Source organism: Pelodiscus sinensis, chromosome 32, assembly GCF_049634645.1.
Source record: "Pelodiscus sinensis isolate JC-2024 chromosome 32, ASM4963464v1, whole genome shotgun sequence".
NCBI lineage: Eukaryota > Metazoa > Chordata > Testudines > Trionychidae > Pelodiscus > Pelodiscus sinensis.
Window position 1 is genome coordinate 6,784,272 of NC_134742.1, and position 24,102 is coordinate 6,808,373.

Sequence of the window (24,102 nt, forward strand, 5' to 3'; positions counted from 1 at the left end):
GCAGCCCCCTGGTTTAGGATGAGCAGTATTGGGTTACAAACGAGTAGACATCTTAGGGGCTAACAAAAGTAAATACAGTATCAGGAGCATTTGGTTAGACGGGCGAGTGGCTTGTTAATTCAGTCCAGGCTATAGAAGGCAAACACAGATCCTTCGTCCCACTGTTATATCATGGCAGCTTCCTTCTGGCAGATCCATCTGAACCTAGAACCACACGTCTGAGACTCAATCTTTCTGCCGCTGATGCAACCACAACTGTTCCCATCCACAGGGCCTGAGACGGGGAAGCTGCAGAATAAATAACCAGTGTCACTGTGCTTCCCTGAAACAAGCCAAGGCTCTTAAGTTTAATATTTTTCCTCCCCCTCACTCCACTGGGAAGCTTGACTTTGATTTTATCTTTCACCTCTGTCACTTCCCGGCAGAGCGGCAGGTGAGCAGATGGCCCAGGAGGTGAGAGGAGTTGGGGGTCTCTGGCAAGGAACAATCCAGGAGGAATCTCATGGGGTCAGTGACTCCAGTGCTCTTTGATTGGAATCAGCCACCTTGAGATCCCGCATCTCAGCTTCCCTTTCAAACGACGTCTGAGCCCCAAGGATGGGAGGAAACCCACAGCATGCAACCTGAGTCACAGACGCTGCAGAGAGCCTGGGGACTCATCCCAGGGAACAGTTGGGGCTGGATTCACAAAGGGTCTTAGAAGCTGCTTTGGGTGCCTACATGCAGAAATCATGTTTGTAACTTGTGCTGCGGGGTGTTTATCGTGCCCCTTCCAATGGGGTGTGCGTGGGCAGCAGGACGGTTTCCCTCTAGCAGCGCCTGTCAAGTCAGTCCAGCGGTCTCCTGGCAGTCCAGCCTCCATGGCAAAGAATCTAGGGCCCTGCTCACCCACTGACCTTCAGTTCTCTCTGACCGTGTTGCTCCAACAGAGGAGTAGGTGTATGGTACTAGAATGGACATGAGCAGCCCAGCTTGCCGGACAAGTTTCAAAGGGCCGGTCGCCATTGTTCCTTCTGCAAGTGATTGTTCCCGGTCTTTCCAATGAGATAATGACCAAGCCTGAGTTATGGAGAGGGGGGCAGAGCTCACAGTTGGCTGACGGCAGAATGGCTCTGCCTGTGCTGCATGCTCCCTGGCCTGCTGGCCAACAGCAGAATGGGAGGGCAAAGCACATATGGGTGACCATGCTGGGCTCTGCCAATTGCCTGTGTCAGAGCCCAGGCCAGGAACACGTCAGTATAAGGCCTTTCACATGCCAGCCCAGGGGTGGGGAATAATTTTGGGACAGGGGCTGTCGTGACCAATACACGTCTCTCTTCCAACTGCGCCTGGAAAGTCTGGCATTCCCGACGGATGCTCTCAGCTCTCCGACACTGATGTGAATTGAGAGCTCCGCTGAGACCAAAGTCCCTGTGCCCTGAGGTCTCCCAAGTGTGCACCTCACCCCTATGCTGATGAGTCCATCTCCAGCAAAAGGGAGGAGGGCTATGCCCTAGGGAAGGGAACAGCCACATACATTGCCTGCTGGGTGAATCCTCATTCGGACTGTCTTCTGTCAATATTATGGCAGAGGGCTGGGGATGTCAGGGTGCAGGAATGTGGGTTCAGGATTATAAGTAGTTCAGGGCAGGGGGTTCAGGTGTATGATGGGCTCAGGATGCGAGTTTGGGTTAGTGCAAGAGTGTTATGACACTGTGGCTAGATCAGGGCTGAGCCCCAATTATGGACTTGTTGGCCAAGTAGGCTTCATTTTAAAACACAGTAAAATGATTATGTCACACACCCAAAGGTTTCAAAATTGTCCTTATTTATGGCAAAGGTGAAGAAACTTTTTTGGCTTTCACTGAGTTTGGGTGAAGGAGGCAGTTGAGACACGAGGTACGGGATTGGGCTGTGGGAGTTTGGATTGGGACTAGAGCAAGGAATTACAGAACAGGGGTTTGGGTTGTGACCTAGGGCAGGCGGGGATTGTGATCTGGAGCAGAGGAGTGGGGGCAGGGCATGGGAGAGGGTAGGGGCTCAGGAGTGGGGCAGAGGCTTTGGGTTATGTGGCCTAGGGGGCCAGAGTGCTGAGGGGATGGAGAGGCTGGAGTGCCAGAGGCAGGCTTACCAGTGACACTCCCAGCCATCAGCGCAGCATATTTCTCAGGACCCCATCTTGCCCCTACACAGGGTGCAGGGCCATGTGCTCTGTGAAGAAGAGCCGGAGGGGAGGGGCGACTGGTGCATCCTGTGCTGCTGGTTCTTGAGACAGGCAGCTCCCATTGGCCAGAAACAGGCCAATGGGATTGTACTGGGTGGGAGCAGCCATGAAACACCACTGCCCCCCTCCCTTCCTGGCTCAGTGTGAAAAACAAAGGGCCCTGTAGTGGCATGTGAATATGGGACAGGGAGGGGAGTCTGCCCGGGGCTCCCTACTGTGTCTGAGGTTGAATTGTTTTGCTCAGGCTTGCTGTACTGCCAGCACGAGCTTCCTTCTCAGGGAGGAATAGGTGGGGGGAGAGGAGGGCTGGGCTTAAGTTTCAAAAGAGATGTATTTGGCTCCCTAGTGAGCCATATTTGATGTGTGAGCCATAGGTTGCAGACCCCTGGTTTAGGATGAGCAGTATTGGGTTACAAGCGAATAGTTTTGTGACATCTCAGGGACTAACAAATGAATCACGAGTATTTGGTTAGAGAGGAGACTGGCTTGTTAATTCACTCAAGGCTGTAGAAGGCAAACACGGCTCCTTCATCCCACTGTTTATATCATGGCAGCTTCCTTCTGGCAGATCCATCTGTAAGTAGCTCCACACGTCTCAGACTGAATCTTTCTGCCTCTGATGTAACCGCAGCTGTTCCCATCCACAGAACCTGAGACCGGGAAGCTGTAGAATGAAAGAGTCAGTGTCACTGTGATTCCCTTTAACAATCCAAGGCCCTTAAGTTTAATATTTTTCCTCCCCCTCACTCCACTGGGAAGCTTGACTTTGGTTTTATCCTTCACCTCTGTCATATTCCGGCAGAGCAGCAGGTGAGTAGATGGCCCAGGAGGTGGGAGGAGGTGGGAGGGTCTCTGGCAAGGAACAATGCAGGATGAATCTCATGGGATCAGTGACCCCAGTGCTCTTTGATTGGAAGCAGCCACCTTGAGATCCCGCATCTCGGCTTCCCTTGAAAACAGTCTGAGCGAGGGTGGGATGAAACCTGCACCATGCACCTTGAGTCACAGACGCTGCAGAGAGCCTGGGGACTCATCCCCGGGAACAATTGGGGCTGGATCCACCAAGGTTCTGAGAAGCTGCTTTAGGCACCTACATACAGAAAAACATGTTTCTAACTTGTGCTTCGGGATTTTTATTGTGCCCATTCCAATGGGGTGTGCGTGGGCAGCAGGACGGTTTCCCTCTAGCAGAGCCCGTCAAGTCAGTCCAGCGGTCTCCTGGCAGTCCAGCCTCCATGGCAAAGAATCTAGGGCCCTGCTCACCCACTGACCTTCACTTCCCTCTGACCATGTTGGTGTGACAGAGGGGGCAGGGTGGGTACTAAAAGGGATGTGAGCAGCCCAGCTTGTCGGACAATTTTAAAGGGCCGGTCTCCATTGTTCCTTCTGCAAGTGATTGCTCCCGGTCCTTCCAATGAGATAATGACCAAGCCTGAGTTATGGAGAGGGGGAGGAGGGCAGAGCTCACAGTTGGCTGACGGCAGAATGGCTCTGCCTGTGCTGCATGCTCCCTGGCCTGCTGGCCAACAGCAGAATGGGAGGGCAAAGCACATATGGGTGACCATGCTGCGGCTCTGCCAATTGCCTGTGTCAACACCCAGGCCAGGAATACGTCAGTGTCAGGACTTTTACACGCCAGGCCTTTCACACGCCAGGCCAAGGGTGGGGAATAATTTTGGGACAGGGGCTGTCGTGACCAATACACGTCTCTCTTCCAACTGTGCCTGGAATGTCTGGCATTCCCAACGGATGCTCTCAGCTCTCCGACGCTGACATGAATTGAGAGCTCCGCTGAGACCAAAGTCCCTGTGCCCTGAGGTCTCCCAAGTGTGCACCTCACCCCTATGCTGATGAGTCCATCTCCAGCAAAAGGGAGGAGGGCTATGCCCTAGGGAAGGGAACATCCACATACATTGCCTGCTGGGTGAACACCCATTCCGACTGTCTTCAGTCAATATTATGGCAGAAGGCTGGAGATGTCAGGGTGCAGGAATGTGGGTTCAGGATTATAAGTAGCTCAGGGCAGGGGATTCTGGTGTATGATGGGCTCAGGATGCGAGTTTTTGTTAGTGCAGGAGTGTTATGACACTGTGGCCAGATCTCGGCTGGGCCCCAATTCCGGACTTTTTGGCCAAGCAGGCTTCATTTTAAAACACAGTAAAATGATTATGTCACACACCAAAGGTTTCAAAATTGTCTTTATTTATGGCAGGGGTGAAGAAACTTTTTTGGCTTTCACTGAGTTTGGGTGAAGGAGGCAGTTGAGACACGAGGTACGGGATTGGGCTGTGGGGGTTTGGATTGGGACTAGAGCAAGGGATTATAGAGCAGGGGTTTGGGTTGTGACTTAGGGCAGGCGGGGATTGTGATCTGGAGCAGAGGAGTGGGGACAGGGCATGGGAGAGGGTAGGGGCTCAGGAGTGGGGCAGAGGGTTTGGGTTATGTGGCCTTGGGAGCCAGAGTGCCGAGGGGATGGAGAGGCTGGAGTGCCAGAGGCAGGCTTACCAGTGACACTCCCAGCCATCAGCCCAGCATATTTCTCAGGACTCCATCTTGCCCCTACACAGGGTGCAGGGCCATGTGCTCTGTGAAGAAGAGCCAGTGGGGAGGGGCGACTGGTGCGTCCTGTGCTGCTGGTTCTTGAGACAGGCAGCTCCCATTGGCCAGAAACAGGCCAATGGGATTGTACTGGGTGGGAGCAGCCATGAAACATCAGAGGAGCCATATGCGTGTCTCAAACCAAGAGTGGGCGACCCCTGGTTTAGGATGAGCAGTATTAGGTTAAAAAGGAGAAGTCCTCTGACATCTTAGGACTAACAAAAATGGCTATAGTATCATGAGTATTTGGACAGGTGATTGGCTTATTAATTCAGTCAAGGTGGTAGAAGGCAAACACGGCTCCCTCATCCCACTGTTATATCACGGCAGCTTCCTTCTGGCAGATCCATCTGAAGCTACCACTGCACTTCTGAGACTCAATCCTTCTGCCTCTGATGCATCCGCAGCTGTTCCCATCCACAGAACCTGAGACCGGGAAGCTGCAGAATGAATGAGCCAGTGTCACCAGGGTTCCCTGGAACAAGCAAATGTTTAATATATTTCCTCCCCCTCGCTCCACTGGGAATGTCCCTGACTGGACCAAACAGGTGAGCTCCAACAGATTCAGCCAGAGAGCTTCCATACCTCCAGGTACAGCAATTTAAGGCTTAGATGCTGGAGATGACCCTGATCCTGAATTCTCAGGTCCAGGAGGAACCAAGAGATAAAGTAACGATTTTGTCTAGACTGTCCCAAATAGGCTGATACACCAAAGCCAATACATGTGGCCAATGGTTCGAAAGGGACCTTTGGCAGGCTCTGTGAGAATGTGATTAGGGTCCCACGTGGTGCAGGTCCCTAACCAGGGGATATGTGTTGTCAGTGCTCATGGGGAGGCGTTTTGTGATATGGTGGGGAAAAAGTGAGGAACCTCTATTGAATCGTGGAATGTGATGGCAGCCAAATGGAACTTTAATGAGCTAAGGGATAAACCCAATTCCTTCAAGTCTAGTAAGTGGTCTAGTAGGGTGGAAATAGGTACTTAGGTAGGTGGAGTTTGTTGTCTCTGTTGACACCCTAGAGAGAAACACTTCCATTTGTGCTGGTAAGTCTTTCTGGTCATGGGCCAATGGCTATTCATTATTATTAATATTTGCTTTACTCTGCCTGAGTAGGTGTTTTTGCCTTGATGGAGCCACGGAGCAGCCAAACCATGAGGTGAAGCGTTGTTGGATCCGGATGTAGCTTGCAACCGTGTTGTGATGACAGATTGGGGTGGTGTGGCAGTGCTTGCAGTTGCAGAGAGCCAGTCTCTTGAGGTAGGGGAACCAAGTCTGTCTGAGCCACGTTGGTTTTATAAGCATGATGTATGATGGGTCCTCGTGTATCTTATGCATTATTCACAGTATGTGCGGGATTGGCAGACAGCCATTTAGAAGAGAAGCTTTTCACAGGATGCCCGTATCCTCCCTGGAGCAGAACTGGTGGCATTTGCGATTCACACGAGTCATGCAAATATCAATTTGAGGGTGTCCCCACTTGTGAAAGGTCTTGTGGAGAATGGTAGTGTCTATTTCCCACTCGTGCTGTTTGGAAACATGGCAGCTGAGACTCTCCACCATGACATTGAGGGAACCTGGTAGGTAAACCACAATAGGTGTAATTTTGTAGCAGTTGCACCAATTAAATAATTGTATTGCTTCTGCAGCCATGCTCCTCCCTGTCGATTGATGTAAAACAGACAGGTGGTGTTGTCTCATGAGAACCCAGATGGCTTTGTTCTGAGTGAGCGGGAGGAAGTGTTGGCAGGCGTTGTATACCGCCCTCAGTTTTGATAGGTTGATGTGTAGTAGAGATTTTTAAGACCATTTCTCCTGGATTGTGGTGTTTCCTAGGGAGGCATCTGTGGCTGAGAGAAGTTGTAGGGACTTGGTGGAATAGAACACCTTGAAGGGTAGTTTGGGTCTGTGTCCTCCAGTGCAGGGAAGAGAGAACTTGTTGAAGTTCTTGCTCAGTCCATCGCGGGAGGGGATATACACTGTGGCAAGCCAGGTCTAAGGGCAATGCATGTGTAGCCTGGCAAACGTCAAGTACATTGTGGTAGCCATATGCCCAAGAATTTGGGGGCAGGTCCTTGTTGTAGTTAAAGGGCTGAGCTGGACTCTATTGATAACAGAGGTGAATGTGTCAGATCTGCATTGGAGCAATGTTGCCCTGACTTGTGTAGTCTAGGAGGGCTCCTATAAACTCTACGGTCTGAGTTGGCTCCAGTGTTGACTTTTGGACGTTGATCTGCAGACTCAGGCACTGGAATAAAGAGATTTCCATGTTTCCCATCTCTAGTGTCTCTTCGTAAGTGGTACCCTTGATTAGGCAGCGGTCATCCAGGTAGGGGAATATAATCACCCCGGTGATGGAACTATGCTAAAACTCCTGCTAATGGCTTGGAGAAGACTCTCAGGCTGTGTCTACACTGGACCCCTTTTCCTGAAAAGGGATGCAGATGAGACAAGTTGGAATTGCAAATGCAGCGGGGATTTAAATTTTCCCCGCTTCATTTGTATAAACATGCCTGCCGCTTTTTTCCGGCTTGGGGCTTTGCCGGAAAAAAGAGCCAGTCTAGACGGGGATCTTTTGGAAAATAAAGCCTTTTCCGAAAGGTCCCTTACTCCTGATTTTAAGAGGAATAAGGGACCTTTTGGAAAAGGCTTTATTTTCCGAAAGATACCTGTCTAGACTGGCGCTTTTCTCCAGCAAAGCCCTGAGCCGGAAAAAAGCGGCAGCCACGTTCATGCAAATGTAGCGGGGAAAATTTAAATCCCCGCTGCATTTGCATTTCCGACTTGTCTCATCTGCATCCCTTTTCCGGAAAAGGGGTCCAGTCTAGACACAGTCTCAGAGCTGTAGAAGTTTAAGGGCTGGGAAGCTGTCTCTCCTGTCTAGAGCCAGTATCATTGTGGCAAGAGTGACCATCTTGGACCTTTGAATGCATAGACATTAGTTGGGTCCCCTGAGATCAAGTATTGGTCTCCAACCCCCTGTTTTCTTTTGGGTAAGGAAATAATCAGAATAAAAGCCTCTTCCTTGATAAGGAGGTGGGACTAGCTGCACTACTCCCATCTATGACAGAAGTTGCACCTCCAAGTGTAAGAGGTGCTTGGGCGCGGGGTCCCTGAACCTGTGGAGTCAAGGAGGAACAAAACTTCTGTCCAAACAGGTCCTGGTCCTGCAGCACAGACTCAGTGATGAATGGCAGGCTGTGGATGGGAAAATAGGAAGTCTATATGTGGCTGGTACAAAGTACTTTCTGTCGGTCCTTTTATTCATCGGGGTACTGATGCCAGTGTTTGCCATATTGGGTCAGCCGGTTCCAAGTTGGCTTCATCCATTGGCAGCACAATTTTTATGAGAGTGGAGGGCTGCAGGATTCATAGGAGTTTGTGCTGTTTCTCCTGAACTTTTTGGAGATTGATTTCCTGGAGCATGGCCGCTCATTTGAACAGCCCCTGAAAATGTGTCTGGTCATCAGCTGGAGTCAGTGAAGCTGGGAAAGAGGAAGAGCTATGAAGAGGGGACCTCTGCCCATCACCTATGAGTTTGTGCTCCCCCTCTTTGGGAGGTCCTTCATCCTCCACCGTCAACACCGCGTCTTTGGTCTGAGGTGGGGGAGACCTGACGTCTCTTCTCGTTGGAGTGGAGGGTGCTGCCTGCTCAAGAACCAGAGGTCCCATGGTGGCCAGTGCCTGTCAAATGGAGGTGGGGGGTATGGCCATGGTTGCCCGTACCAGTGCGGGGGTGGTGCACTATGAATCTGCCTTGCAGGTCCCAGCTCCCAGGGAGGTCTTCTCTGGGTAGCTGAAGAATGTTGAGAAGAGACTCTCCAGTCCTAGATACTGTGTCTGGGTTAATGTTAGAGATTGACGGTGCTGGAGACAGAGGCAAGTGGGCAGAAAAGCAGTGTTTGCAGCACCGAGTGGACCTCTGTGTCACGGTGCTGAGGGAATTGCAGCAGTGCTGAAGGCTGCTTCAGCGTGGTCCGCTTCAGTGCCAGTTTAGTTTTTGTGAGTGTTTTAAGTGCCCCATGCCGAGGTCTGCAACAAGTTTCCAATCGCTGGCACAAGGGTCACCACAGGGGAGCACCCCCCGGGACATTTCTTGGAGAAGCAGAATGAGTTTGCTCTACAGTCTTAGCTGAGAGCTAGATACGTTCCTATTACTTCTGTGTACTTTGTTAATTGATTTTATTCACTGTTAATCCGTTAAACCCTGTTTCTTTAAGTTAAGTAAAGGTGTGTTCATTCTAATGTAATCATTTAGATGTATATTATTTATAATTGTTGTCCTGGAGTTAGATCCAGATTATTGCTGGAATAATTGTATTCCTGGAGGTTCCCAAGGCACACCATTAAGTGTGTACAGGGTCAGCCAGGTGGAGGCACTGCCACTGCATATTCTTTATGAGACAGGGACTGCAGCAAGGGGGTGGATAGGGTTTTCCCCAACTAAACAACATCACCACTGGGGTACTCAGGATCTCCTTTTATGTTAAAAACACCAGGCTCCCAGGCACACCTGTGAGTGTGACCAGCTCCCAAGTAACCCAGGGAGGAAAAAGGGGATTACACTAGTAAAGGTTGTAAGGTGCTCTGGTACTAGCGTAATGGGGGCCATACAAGCACTTTCATCCTTATCTACACTAGGAGGTAAATTTCCACAGGAAACCTTCTAGTGCAGACACAGTTATGTCCACAAATAAATGCATCTACCAGTATGCCTGTTCCCCTGATTAGCATAAGCTACACAGCTATCAGCACAGGCATGTTGGTAGAACTGCAGCTACACTACGGCCTTTACCAGCGCAGTGACAATGCCCTTAACCTAGGTAGCTGGGCTAGTAAATCTTTTAGGTGTGAGCCACTTGCAAGACAGACATTGCCTGTTTCATAGTAACACGTTACGCAATGGGAGCTTTTCTCAAACAGGAAATGACAGGCAGCACTCACCGGGCTGGATCTAACGGGGAGCCGTCCACCCAGGTCCACTTCCCCCCGGGGGGTGTCACTTTAAGTCCGATCCAGACGTTTTTTCCATCTTGTGTCACATTCTGTATGAAATCCTGTGAAGGGCAAGCAGAGGGGGAAGGTGAATTGGCTGTAACAGGCTGGAATTCCCTTAGCACTCCCGTTAAATGTCAGTTCTGAGCTTCGGTGGCTCTGCCCATAATGCCAGCAGGCGAACCCATTAGCAGCTGAGCCAACTCACCCCTACCCCTGAGTGAGCAGGATCCCAGAGCAGGAGCAGAGAAATGTGTCTCTCTCTATGCAGACCTGGTAATATGATAATATGCCTGCATATTTTATGGAATATGAATATGCATAACACAAAGATGCTTCATGAGACGTACGTTATGGGAGATGTTTAAAGTTGCAATCTGCTGAATCTGTACTAATCTGCTGCGGGGTTCTGGTTCCGAGCCGTGTGTGCCTCAGCCAGGTGCCCAGCAGGGAAGGATCCCCTCCCCACGGTTTGGAGTTTGGTGAACTGGAAAAAAAGGAGGCTGAGGGATAGACCCAGGCTGGATAAACCCTGCTGCCCTGTCTCTCTCCAGCTACACTTGTATTATTCCTGCATTTTGTTACCAGTTCCTCCTGGCTCTGGAGCACGAGCAGTCGCGAGCACTTCCCCCAGCAGTCGTCCCGGCTCCAGTTCCAGTTGTTAGGCCCTTTCGACAGCCAGTAACACTTGTCCCCGCGCAGCAGCCAGCCTGTGGGGCAAAGTTTGCACCCGGCGCCCCCTGCAGGGAGAGATGGGAACAGAGGTGTCATCAGTTCTGAACAGGCAACTGGCAACCGGCTGCAAACTCTTGTTCAAAGCTCTTGTTTAATGGAAAATGCTGTTTGACCTAAGTGAAAGTTCACATTTTGGTTTCTGTTTTTCATTTTCTGCTGGGGGAGGGAACGCAAAATGGAAATACTGATTTTATTGGAGGAGAGGGAGGATTTCATATAGTTTTGGAAGGGAGTAAAACCTTCTAATCACTGTTGTTCTTCCAGAGGTGGTCATGTCCCCTCCAATCAGGTGCATGTGTCCGCACATGCACAGTAGCCAACCCTGTGTGCGACCTGCCTTTACTATCTCCCTGTAGCAAGACCAGTGGAACAAGGTACTGGACAGGTAGAGCCAGGGCCCCTAGCCTAGGTACCCCACTGGCCAGTATGCAGGAAGGAAGAGCACCTGGATCCTTCCTTTAATGAGAGTGGGGGAGTGTTGGGATTAGTAAAAATGAATAGGGATCTGGAATGGCTGTACACTGGTGGTTAAGGAATTCTGCCATAGCATTACCCTTCAGCATGTTTTTTCCCTTTGGTTCTATAGTCTGGAAAGATAGCTTAAGAGTCCGCCAAAGCAGGTATTATCCTTCCCGATGTATAAACATGCTCTTTGCCTTCATATTTGTAGAAAAATAGGGACATATGCAGTGACTCTTCTTTTACTTTGTGTTTTTTACTTACCCACTCTTCCTTAAAAACTGAGGCTTACGCGATTTTTTCTGAAAAAGGGTTTTTTTTTTCCTGAAAAAAATGCATCCAGACTACTCTGCTTTCAAAAGTGAGATTGGAAGAAGATATGCAAATTCCCACGGAATTTTGAAAATAGAACGTAGATTAGACGTAGCCTTAGGCTACATCTACACTGCAAGGTTTTTGTGCAAAAATGGCTGTTTTTGTGCAAAAACCTGCAGAGTGTCCACACCTCAAATGCACTTTTGCACAAGTAAATCAGCAGTAAAACGGCAGAACAGAGGGCTTTTGCCGGTGTAGGTAAACCTGCTTCTACGAGGCATAATTCCCTTTTGCGCAATAGCTGTAGCGCAAAAAGGCAAGTGTGGATGTTTAGCAAGAAACCTCAATGGGAAAAAGCACAAGTGCTCTGATGGCCATTCTATGAATTCTATGAATGGCCATCAGAGCTTTCTTGCAGAAGAATGTCCATGCAGGGTGGACGCTCTCTTGCACAAAAGCACATCACTTTTGTGATGCACTTTGAGGTGTGGATGTGCTCTTGCACAAGAAGTTTTTGTGCAAAACTCTTGTGCAAAAGGCTTCTTGTGCAAGAAGCCGGCAGTGTAGACGTAGCCCGAGACTAACAAATTATCGGCTCTAGCAATGCGAATTACTCTGACCACTAGAGGTCACTGCTTCTACTCTGCACACACAGCTGAGCATTAGTATTTATTTTACTGACACTTTGGTGTTTAAAGTGCTGCTGTAGGGCTTTAAAGCAAAAGTGTGGACAGAGCCACAGTGGTGGGTGAGGTCTATCTCCGTGCTCTCTGTTTTCCACCTAAAAGAGGGGCGTAGCTCCCAGCACTGGTTGCCCAGTACAGTACTGAAACTTTGCTGCACTTGGGGGGGAAAGGGTTTTCTCCCACACTGGAGGGAGAAAGTTGCAGCACAGTGAAGTGGCCGTGTAGAAATGGCCTCAGATTGCACACTCTGTGGGACAAGGGCTGTCTTGTTAAGAGGTGTGTGGGTGTGGGGAGACTGACATATTTGTCACAAAGGGAGGTTTGATTCCCAGCTAGGTCATGTAGCTATGCTGCAATACAAATCAACAGTGATCCATCATTTGTGGTAGCGTAGGAGGGAGAGGCCACACAAATGACCGTGGGTCCCCTTGTGCTGGATGTTGCACATACTGACTATGTCTAGACCGCAGGCTTGCATAAGAATTGTTTTTTCAGAAGAGATCTTCCGCAAAAACTTCTTGCACATGAGAACGTCCACCCTGTAATAGTGCATCGAAAAAGTAATGCACTTTTTAAAAAGAGAGTGTCCAGACTGCATGGATGCTTTCTCCCATGTAAGCTGTGATTGCTATGGGCGGAATGGCCACCAGGGCACCTGTGCTTTTTCCTCTTTCCTCTTCTTCTGAAAAAAATTCCCAACTCCCCATCCATATACGCCTTTTTGCAAAAGAGCTCTTTCACAAAAAGGTTTCTTCCTCGTAGAATGAGGATTACCAATTGTGGAAAAACCCCTCTGTTGTTTTGATTTACTTGTGAAAGAACATGATTGCAGTGTGGAAATTCTGCACGTTTTTTTGGAAAAACAGCCGTTTTTCCAACAAAACTCTGTAGTGTAGACATACCCGTGGGCAGTAAGACGATCCTTGCCCCCCAGTGAGCTAACAAATGCAACACAGGATGAGAAACAGGTGGAGATACACAAAAAGGAGCCAAGAGAGTAAATACTCAGACTGGTGCAGAAAGGAACAATCACAGCATTTATCTTGCACCCATCCAATGGGACTGATGACAAATAAAAATGACAGGAGCATGAGGTGTATAGTACATCACTGCTCCACCTAAAGCATTAGACCGGGGTGGCCCTGAGCATCGGGTATAATCGGCAGAGAAGGCTAAATTGCCAGTCTGGCCCCGCCCACATTCTGCCCCCTGCACACCTGTTATAAGTGTTCTGGGGATGGAGTGTTGCTACTCCCAGCACCTGCCCTCACCTGCCCTCACCATGCTCCAGGACCAGGGAGGCTGGGGATGCACGCCCTCTGCTGGGGAGGCTGGGGAGGCTGTGGGGCCTTACTGAAGGAGGCTGGATGGGGGCTGGAGCTGGGGGCTTGTTACATTTAACTCTTCCAGTTATTGAAATAACCTTCTGCCCCCTGGACGTTTGACAAAAAAAGAATTTCATCACTCGCCTCCTTTACCCTGTCACTTAGCAATGTTACCAGCACACACATTATCACACGCCTTGTGGAGTTTTAGTGTTTTCTTTGAAACTCCAGCCCCTGGAGACATGAGATTAGGTGAGAATGTCAGTTTCATTAAAGAAAGTTTCTGGTCCTCGTAAGTCCCAGAAAAATCTGACAGCACAACCCAAAAACTTCAGAGGGGAAACCAAGATATTTAAATCTCCCGCGGATTTGCCTATTCCAAAGTGCTACATTAGCATCCCTATTACGGAATAGGGTGCCAGTGTAGACACAGCCTACCTGTGCAGTGAGCTCATTAAGAAGACTGGACATACAGAGGCCTTGGGAGTCCAGCAGCAAGTGCCTGTCCTAGGAAGAACTCTCTTTGAAGCAGCATTAGAAAAGGCAAGATGTTGACTAATTGGCTGCATGAGAGGGATAAATAGGAGGCATCTTGCAGAGGGACCCCAGGTTTTCATCTTGTCAACATGGGAGCATCGATCTGGATCCTCAGAAGCCTGGCTCCACCCCTGCCCCATCTATCTCACCTGGCCAGTGCAGTTAGGGGAAGCAACTTTTGGTAACAACAAAATGGAGTGTGCTTGTGTGTGTGTGAGTGCATGAGTGTAATGTGTCATATGCATATGATAAGTATTGATTGATCTATGTATGTTCAATAAATGTGGTGTGTTGCCTTATCCCCGGAAAAGATCCCAAGTGCTTCTTTTAAGCACAACAGGGGCATATAGGAAAGGGGTGGAGTATGTGGAGGGTTAACTTGGGGCAGAGCCAGGGGCTAAGCAAGGAGAACCCCCTGGCACATTAGAAATTTGGCACCTGTGGCTCCAGCCACAGACTCAGGAAGGAGCGGCCTATTAATTTCTGAAGAGCCACATGTAGCTCCAGAGACACAGGGCGGCCACCACTGCATGACATCATATTAAAAAGCACCTTGTCTACTTGAAAACACCCTGCTCTCTAACCATTGTTTTCTTGCTGTAGTTCGAAGGAGAGCGGATTGACCAAAAAGTGGCCTTGTTGCAACATGAAAATCTTCACAGCTTGTTACATTTAACTCTTCCAGTTATTGAAATAACCTTCTGCCCCCTGGACGTTTGACAAAAAAAGAATTTCATCACTCGCCTCCTTTACCCTGTCACTTAGCAATGTTACCAGCACACACATTATCACACCACTTGTGGAGTTTTAGTGTTTTCTTTGAAACCCCAGCCCCTGGAGTCATGAGATTAGGTGAGAATGTCAGTTTCATTAAAGAAAGTTTCTGGTCCTCGTAAGTCCCAGAAAAGCCTGATAGCACAACCCAAAAGCTTCAGAGGGGGAACCAAGTTAGTCTGTAATGGGAAAAACTTAAAAAAACAACTCACTTGTGCCCACAAAAGCTCATGATCCCATCTATATGTTTTGTTAGTCTTTAAAGTGCTACCAGACTATTGGTTGTTTTTTAAGCACAACCCAAGTTCAACTTAAAGGCTCAGAAGGCAAATATAAAGAACCCTGCATTCATAATTTTCCTAAAATTAGCCAATCTCACAATTTTTTTAGGGTCTGACGCATCATTTTTGAATGCCTGGGGATTGTTACTCTGGCATAACGTACATAAAGAGACCCCTGTAGGAATGAGCATCTGGTCCATTGTATTTGGAGCTGACTGTGCCCCTTTCACATGGTACCAAGGCTTTCAGTAACAGTGATTGTGCTGCAAACTCTTTAAGGGACAGTGAGTCACGGTTCTGGGACAGTAGGAGCTGCCGTTACCTGCTGAGCTGCCATTGGGGGGCTCACATAGAATTGATTTCAAGCGAGACCGGAAATCCTCCAGGCTGGAGCTGCCTTCAGTGCTATTGACAATTCTGGTTTCATTATTCTCTGATGTGTTCAGAGCCACCCTGGTCTGTCCTCTAGCAGAGATATACAACTGTAACACTGCGAAAGAGCATCGGTGTCAATGAAAATCACGTCTCTTGCAGCTATTTAGGGATGAAAAACCAATGGGGGGAGGAGCAGGGTGTAAAATCATCAGACAGTGTCGTATCCATCCCAGCTAGGGTGAGGACTGGAAGGGAAAAATCCCATTCACTGTACAATATTGGTGCATTTCTATCCTCCACCCACATGTAACCAATCTTAGCTGGGTCACACAAGTTTCATGCATCCATTTCTTACCTACACCTTATTCCTGTAACATTTTCCCCTGGTGGGGATGTAATGCCCAGAGTTTCATTCACAAACGGACTGGGATCAGGAACGGAATATCCTTCAGATTTGGGGATGAGAAGAGAATTCGTGATGCACCACTGAACCCGAATGGATAAACAGATCGGTGCTACTTACCCCAAATCCTCAGCGCTATCACAGCTATTATTAGGATGATGTTCCCAGCCCAGCCGACCCCTATAGCGATGCGATGCCACTGGGGACACGGAGGGGCACCTATAAGAGGCATTATTTGGAGAAACACCATCAGCCCCCATTGCGGGAAATAACAAGAAACTTCTTCAGAGTTTATTGCAGCCTCCTGACATGGGTAGGACCCTCCTTGCCCATATGTAGAATTTGCAGCTGCATGGGGCACCTGAGAATCTGGGGCACCACTGGGTTTTAATGTCCACTCTTCCTATCTCCGTTCTGTGGCTTTGCTTCCTCCAGAGAGGCTCATTAACTTACAAATGAAAAAGAATCTGTTATGTAGTGGGCAGGGGGTGACCCCTACTGGCTGGTAACTGTTGCACTGACCAGCAGGATGGCTGACTAAAGTCACATAGGCAAAGACCCAACCTGTCTGACCGGTTGAGAGCAGGGATGGAACAAAGGAAGGGAGGTTTCGGGGGAAGGGTCAGTTGCTGGCTGGGAAATATGAAGGAAACAGCCTGGGCTGAGGGTCTAGGGGGGGCAATGGACTCCTAACCCAAGGGGTCTGAGGCATCCTGGCCCTGACTCCTATAAGCACATCATGTCTGTGCTGTGCTGTATCCTGGATAAGCAATAAACCCTCTCTATTCTACTGGCTGGCTGAGTCTGTTCTTGCTGCTATGGGGCTGCAGGACCAGGGGGAACCCTGACTCACCGTCACAGCCTGCTAGAATATTAGCAGAGCACTGACCCCGTGAGAGAGCCAGTCAAGTGGCAATGAAACCATTTAACAGACAGGCGCCAACCCCAGATCGAGTCTGTCAGTTTCGGAATTCACTGTGTCAGTCAACAGAACCCGACTTTACAAATTTCTTTAAAATATTTTATTAGTGTGTTGCTGAAGATTATAAAATCACATCTCTAAAAATAATCACTCCCTCTGGTTGCCATCAGGTATGGGCGCACTGATTTAATAGCACTGCGTAGGGCCCCATAAATTCTATGGGCAGCCCTATATATGGGAGTTCCTCTTTCCATAGAACAATAGGGACAGCTGTAACAATGGAAGCCTCTTTCATCCATTTCTCAGAGCAGCAGTATTGCACCTTTCTCCTGGTTGGCTTGTAAGCATGGAGGGCCCTCCTGAAATCGTTGTGTAAAGCCACTCTCAGCCCTCTTCCAGATCCTTTCTTAAATTTCCCCTTTAATATGACACCCATGTAAGCTTCCTAGTAATTATGGCTAATTAAGTGGCCTGTTAATGATGAATTAATTTAGCTTACTTTGTTTAAAGAAACCATAACTAGGAAACCTCCAAATTGTTCACCTAACATGTGCCACCTTGTGTTCCTGTGACACATCCCCTTAACTTCCTTCTCTAGCCTTTCTCTCATGTTCTCAATATACGTACTGTGTTTTGACCCCTGTCCTATAAACACTGTTATGGCAGAGTCACTAGGTGATGCTGTTACACATAATTTTATAAAAAAAATTTTGCTATGGTGTGAACACTGGTCATTCTTTGAAGAAATATTATTGTTCATTTTGTGGCATGCAGTAATGTATTTGTGGGGGAACTATTGCAGCAGTACCAGAGTTTGCTGTCTGCCTTAATTTCTCTAACTAGAGTCACATTATGCATTGCTTTCTACAACCAAACCAGGGTGCATGGGCTGAGATTCCTGAAAGAGGAGTTTGTCTGCATGCCATCTGTGACCACCTCTGTTCCAGGACTGGTGTAGACAGTATAAATAAACAAAGGGTATGTCTACACAGCAGGGCTACAGTCAAATTAAGCTACACAACTTCAGCTATGTCAATTGTGTGCCTTAAGTCGAAATAGCTTAATTAGGCTTTTGGCACTGTCTACACGGCTGGAAGTGGAAGAAAGAACACTTTTCCTTCAACTTCTCTTATTCCTTGTGAAATGCCTTTTGCCAACAAAACAGCAAGAGCATTCACACTGCAATGTGACCTTTGTTGGGAAAACCACCCGGTTTTGGCAACAAAAAACCTTCCACCCCATGAGAGACTTTTGTCTTTTCACCTCCCTTTATTGTTGCCAAAGAGCCAGTATAAACACTGCTGTTTGTTTTGTCAACTGACCCAGCTTCCACCAGCATCCCACAAGGCCTGCCCTGCTGGCTCTGCTCAGTGTTTTGATCTCTGCTGCCCTGCAGGCAGGCGCTCCTCTCCTCTGGGAAGTGTCTGTCGGCTGAGTGAACTGCTCTCTCTGGGGAAAAAACAATGAGCTAATCGTTGGAATGATCCTGTTCTGCACAGCTAGGAACATGGCGGCAGGCCAGCTGCTGCAGCCGGGGGAAAGAGGACAGACGCTATGCTGCTCTGACGTGCCCCAGTACCATAGACAGCTCACAGAGCTGCTTAGGATGCTGCTCCAGCAGCTGACGAGGCCGTAGGAGAATTTAGAGGGATCAGCTCTGCTTTCCCCACAACACTGCCCTGCGGGCTGCTCACTCACAGTGCTTTGCGCTAACTCTCCACAGGGTGGTGGCAGTGTGGCCATGAAATGTTGACAGCAGGATGCAGAAAAACCAGGTGGATCGGTTTTCATTTTGGGCAGCTTTTGCTTGTCAACAGCATTTTAGTCACCAAACATTCCCAGTGTAGAAGCAGCCTAACACCTTGTAGTCAGCCTGAGACTCCACTATTTTGAGTAATTTTGTATCCTCTGCAAATTTTGCCAACTCATTGTTACCTAATTCCAAGATCATGTATGTATAAGTTGAGCTGCCATGGTCCAAATGCAGGTTTTCCCCTATCTTGTAAGTCAGGGGTAGGGAGCTTAAGGCCCGGGGGCTGGATGCAGCCCTGGATGGGCTGGATGCAGCCCTGGATTGCCTGGATCTAGTCCCTGAGTTTCAGGGCTTCTCCATAACATTGGGAAGCTGATGCTAGTGCCCCAGCTCCTCCACCATCTCTCCACAGGGCTGGTGCACACAAAATATACTAGCTTGCCCCTCAGGCTCTGGCATGTGAGGGGATAGGAGAACATGGGGAGTGTCTTTCTCCTCCTCATTTGGGGGCCACATCAGTCAGGTTTGGGGGTTTTTTTGCTTCTTATTTGATTTTTTGTGGGTCAGTGGCCCCCGACCCAAAAAAGGTCCCCCTATCCCTGCTTTTAGTGGAGTCCCTGGCAATGTGTTCATGATCATCTAATGATCCTTCAGTTACTGGACTGCCCAGCCTTTTGTGATCTTAAATCATTTTCCTCCCTCTATGTATAAGCAAACTCCCTGCCTCAAGGCAAAGTTGGAAGCAGTCAAACTCTTGCAATTAAGACCTGTCTCTGGAGGACATGCACTTGAAGCAGACCTCAAGTATGAAATCCAGATGGGTTCAAACTGCCCCCAAGCCCTCCTTACATGGCACTCTTGCTCCTGGGACCCAAGGGCCCACTGTTACATCATTGGACCTCTGTCATCCTGGTCTTTAAAGATGTCCCGGCCAGCTGTGTCCATTGATTTGAATGAGAATTTACTCTTTCAATGGAAGCTTCAGGGGGTAGCTGAGTTATTCTGTACAGGATAAACTTAAAAAAACAACAAAAGGTCTGGTAGCACTTTATAGACTAGATGGGATCATGAGTTTTCGTGGGCACAGCCCACTTCTTCAGATGACCGGAGTCTTTCAATGGAGTGCTCCATGCAAAGAGTTCATACGTAACTCGCTAATAATTTATTCAAGATTCGCACCTGTCTCCATAATGTTTCCAAAATGTGATCACAAAATACATGTTTCTGTTTGATTTTATATATCGGGGAGATGCCACTGTAGGAGGAATGATTGTAGGAAGAACAGGTGTCCCAAAGAGCTGTTTAGCCTGTGAAGATGTATTCTGAGAACTTGAACAGAGCAATGAATAAAAATTCATCTGCTGGCTTTTCAAAATAAATAAATAAATAATGCAGTACACAAGGGTGCTGTAGTACTGGTTAACAAGTGGTAACAGGGCTATGCGGTGAACAGAAAGCAAAGGTCTCTGTGCAAATAACAAGGCCCTAAAGAGACAAAGAGTGTTTGGAATCCGGATGTCCTTCAAATGGCTTGGTTTTTCTCTGCTGTTTTTTCAAGCTTACTCTGTGAATTGCAAAAAGTGAGGAGCGGAGGGACCTGAAGTGTGAGAGTTTTGAAATAAATGGTTTAATTGTTGAACGCCTCCATTTCTTTTCTCAGAAATCAAGCAAACAGCAGAGGGCTTTGCAAGGGCATATTTACCTCAGGTTATGTCTAGATTGCAGGCGTCTTGTGCAAGAAGCTTTTCTCAGAAGAGATCTTCCAAAAAAACTTCTTGCACAAGAGAGCGTCCATACTGCAAAAGAGCATTGAAAAAGTGATGTGCTTTTTCTAAAGATAGCATCCAGACTGCATGCACTCTTTCCCGCATGTAAGCTGTGATTGCTATGGACAGAATGGCCACCAGGACACCTGTGCTTTTTCCTCTTCCCTCTTTTGCAAAAAGGCATGTGGACAGGAAAGAGGGTGTTTTTTCAGAAGAGCTCTTTCGCAAAAAGGCTTCTTCCTCGTAGAATGAGGATTACCAATTGAGCAAAAAGCCCTCTGTTCTTTCAATTTACTGTCAAAAGAACGTGCTTGCAGTGTGGACGTAACTCAAGTTTTGTCGGAAAAATGGCCGTTTTCCCAACAAAACTCTGTCGTCTAGACATAGCCTCAGTGTGGGCTGTAACAATCTCTCATGGGAAGTACTGAATGAAACAATAGGAATAGAGGGATGAAGTCAAGATGTTCAGGCAGAACGTCGGAGGTTGAAGTTTTTGTGGTCAGATAAAGAATTCTGAATGTCCTACAGATAAATATCCATCTCTTAGAGTTACTTCTAAAAATGGCATTACTAGAGATTGTAGGACCTATCTGATTAGCACTGGAACAAAAACAAACACCTATTTCTGGAACTGTGGTTATGGTATTCTTCTTTAGTTCTTGTTCTAAAGTGTTGCTGCTAAACTGCCGATATGGTACATCCCAGAACTGCTGCATTTCAGTGGCAGATGAAACCATACACCAGACAGACTGAACGTGCAAAAATTATTCAGATAAAACTCACAGACAAATTAATGTAGAGCTACTATTTCAAACATCTAAACTTACCTTTTTATATGCAACTATTTATGCACAAGAACTACATACTGTGCAAAAGGCATCTGCAGTTATTAACAAACGAGCAGACATAAGACCTAGCCTTGCTTGGTTTCTTAATTCATATTTTTTAAATGACAGGAAAATGTACGTGATTTATTTAAAAGATTTCATTTTTCAAAAATACAATGTTATTTTTATGAAGATAATTTTTATTTCAGATTTCTTAAAAAAGGGATTGTTAACATTTTTCCATTTAATTTTTTTAGTAACATTTTTAAATGGGAATCCCAAAAAGTGTATTTTATACTGGAAAAGTTCCACGGAGATCAGTTTTGGCATGGGTTCTATTAAATATCTACATCAACAATTTAGATAATAGTATAGTCCGCTAATTAAGTTTGCAGATGATACCAAGCTGAGAGGGATTGCAAGTGCTTTGGAGGACAGAGTGATAATTCAAAGTGACTTGGACAAAGTGGAGAAATGGTCTGAGTCAAATAGGATGAAATTCAATAGGAACAATCAGTTTCACACACAAAAATGGGAAGTGACTGTCTAGGAAAGAATACCGCCGAAATGGATCTGGGGCCAGAGGGGACCAGCAGCTAAATATGAATCAACAGTGTGATGCTATTGCAAAAAAACAAAAAACCCCACAACCTCCCCCCAAAAACGCAAATATCTGGGATGAAATAACAGAAATAAAACATAAGAAGTAATTCTTCTGCTCTCTGTGCTGATTAGACCGCAGTTGGAGTATTGTGTCCAATTCTGGGCACCACATTTCAAGAAAGATTTGGAGAAGGTGCAGAGAAGAGCAACAAAAATGATTAAAGTTCTAGAAACCATGACCTATGAGGGAAAACTGAAAGAACTGGGTTTGTTTAGTTTGGAAAAAAGAAGACTGAGACTGGACAGGATGGCAGTTTTCAAGTATCTAAAAGGGTGTCACAAGGAGGAGGGTGAAAAATTATTCTCCTTGCCCTCTGAGGACAGGACAAGAAGCAATGGGCTTAAACTGCAGCTTGCCCTGGGGTCACCGCTACTGGGGCCCAATCCACAATCCCACTGGAAATGCCATTTATGGGCTCCAGACCCTGTGTCCAGCTTGTGCTCCTTGTTCTGGGGCTGCAAACGCCTGTTGTTCCCATGATGGGATCTCTCCCAAGGAGCAGCTGCCCTGATCCCCCAACCCCCGGCTCAGCCCTGCCCTCTCCCCATTCCCTGGGTGGCCAGGTCAAGTGCCTGGCCGTGCGGGGAGCTGAACTAGGAGTTTCCCTTCCCGGCACTGAGCCATCCTGGGGACAGATCACAGGCTCTTTGTTTCCATGGAAACAAGATGTTAAAAAAATGCCTCTAAAGGTCCCATCGAACTCGTCCCCCAGTGGAATCCCAGGGCAGGATCCTTCCCTACTAGGCTTTGACCTGCCTGATCCTACCTGTGCCCAACCACGGGAATCTCCCAGTCCTTCCCCGCTGGGGGCTGATTTCACTAAGGTTGCCAAGTGTCTGGTATCACTAAAATGTCTGGTATTTTCTGATTTTTTTTCATGGACAGGAGGCAAAAATCCTGGGTGCTTACCAAGTTCTGCAGGGAAACTGTCTGGCCTGGAGCAGGGACACAATATGGCAGACGGAACGGTCGTTGGCAGCCTGTTAGGGCCGAAAAGTCTCAAAAGCATTTCTTAAGGGGGCCATGCTGTTTTTTTTAATTATTATTATTATTATTATTATTATTATTTAATTTTTTTTGATTAACAACTCTCAGGGTCCTTTTCTTTTTTTTTCAACAATTTTGGTCTCCCCCTTTTTTTCCTCAACAAAATTCTTCCCCATTTTTTTGGGAGGGGGGGGTGTTCAGTAGTTTTGGTTAAACCATCTGGCAACCCTAGATTTCATAGCCCAGCAAACCCATCCCTTCCCTCCCAGCCTCCCCTGTAGGAACAGACCCCGTCTCCCCAGATCCTGACCCACACGGGGACAGGAGTAAGACTCTGCAGGGAGGCAAGAAGCCCCCGGATCTGGGTGGAGGGACAGCAGGGAGAAAGGCAAAGACCTCACCAGACAGGCTGGGCCCCAGATCCTAGTTCCAGTGGGAGAGGGGAGAGAAATCAGGCCCCTTTTGGAGTTACCCAGGCTCTCCAGTTCCCAGTGACACCCAGATCCTGGGGTTCAGGAGCTCCAGACACCACAGAGGAGCAAGGCCTCCTGGGCCCTGGATCTCACAAGGGGAAGGATTTCTTGACAGCTGGGACAGTTGCAGAAAGTGAGCATGAAAAGGGCCGCCATGCAGCTGTGGTTGTGGTTAAAATTCAGTAGAAGGAGGGATGTAATGCCATATAATCCCCAGTCCTCGCTGGGAATGGAAGGAAAGAATTAGCGGCTGTAACCACTGAGGTTCATTTTCAATTGGTGCCACCTCATCTGGCTACCTTGTCATTACCAAAAGTGCAGAATCGGTCATTTTTCAGACCAAGATCTTACACTGTGGGAACCTCCTGAATGCCCATGGACATTAGATTTCATCACAGCCCATTCTCCACTGTCTGTGACAGCAGCATGCTCCTATCCAATGGTTTGCACTCAGTGGCCAGGGAAAATACACATACCGGTGGCCAGTCATGCAGCACCCCTGTCATTTGTCATGGCCCCAACGTTTACTGGGTGCTCGGTTGGTTTGATACCTTCCCAGTGGGCACGTTCACTGTGCACGGCTGTAGAACATGCCAGAAGTCAATGGTGCTGTTCTCGGTAGGAAATCGCAGGGCGATAATTGAGTGTTCGCCCGACAAGCCCTTAGCGGTGCCATTGGAAGTGCAGGGAGTAATTTCACTCACTCTCTGGCAGTAAGTTGTGTTTCACTCCATGGATTGTCTGTTCATCCCAGGGCACTTTGCGTGTCATGGCTCAGAGAGGGGGGAAGAGGGAAAGGCCCCACCCTGGGCTGTCAGAGCGGCCCAGTGAAGCTGGGCACCTAACTCTCAGTTAATTTCATCTCCCTTGGGTCCCTAAGAAGCCACCCCCAGTAGTTGCTGTGTGGCAAAATGCTCTGGGATGATGCTCAGTCACTTACCTTGGGCTGCAGCCAAAGCAGGACAGTCTGGCTGCTTCTCCCTTGACCGGAGGTTTAATACCGTGTAGCCCTCCATTGCCCAAGC

At 48.0% G+C, this 24,102-nt stretch overlaps 1 protein-coding gene across 1 annotated transcript; it reads right to left on the bottom strand.

Annotated features, from left to right (window-relative positions):
• Positions 1-302: 302 nt before the first annotated feature.
• LOC142823081 (killer cell lectin-like receptor subfamily B member 1B allele C) lies at positions 303-24,093 on the bottom strand. Its single transcript, XM_075913371.1, has 6 exons — positions 24,018-24,093; positions 15,806-15,904; positions 15,230-15,397; positions 10,381-10,535; positions 9,745-9,857; positions 303-2,867 (listed from the first exon to the last, which is right to left on the bottom strand). The coding sequence occupies exons 1-6, from the start codon at positions 24,091-24,093 to the stop codon at positions 2,744-2,746; spliced, it is 735 nt and encodes a 244-aa protein (XP_075769486.1). The 3' UTR covers positions 303-2,743.
• Between the last annotated feature and the right edge of the window lie 9 nt (positions 24,094-24,102).

Excerpts from the sequence above, each read along its gene's own strand:
- LOC142823081 (XM_075913371.1), bottom strand. The coding sequence starts at position 24,093 with ATGGAGGGCTACACGGTATTAAACCTCCGGTCAAGGGAGAAGCAGCCA. Across the intron at positions 10,536-15,229 it reads CCCCAATGGCAGCTCAGCAG|GGGGCGCCGGGTGCAAACTT; the intron begins GTAACGGCAGCT and ends CTCTCCCTGCAG. Across the intron at positions 2,868-9,744 it reads TCCCCGTTAGATCCAGCCCG|CTTCCCGGTCTCAGGTTCTG; the intron begins GTGAGTGCTGCC and ends TTCATTCTACAG.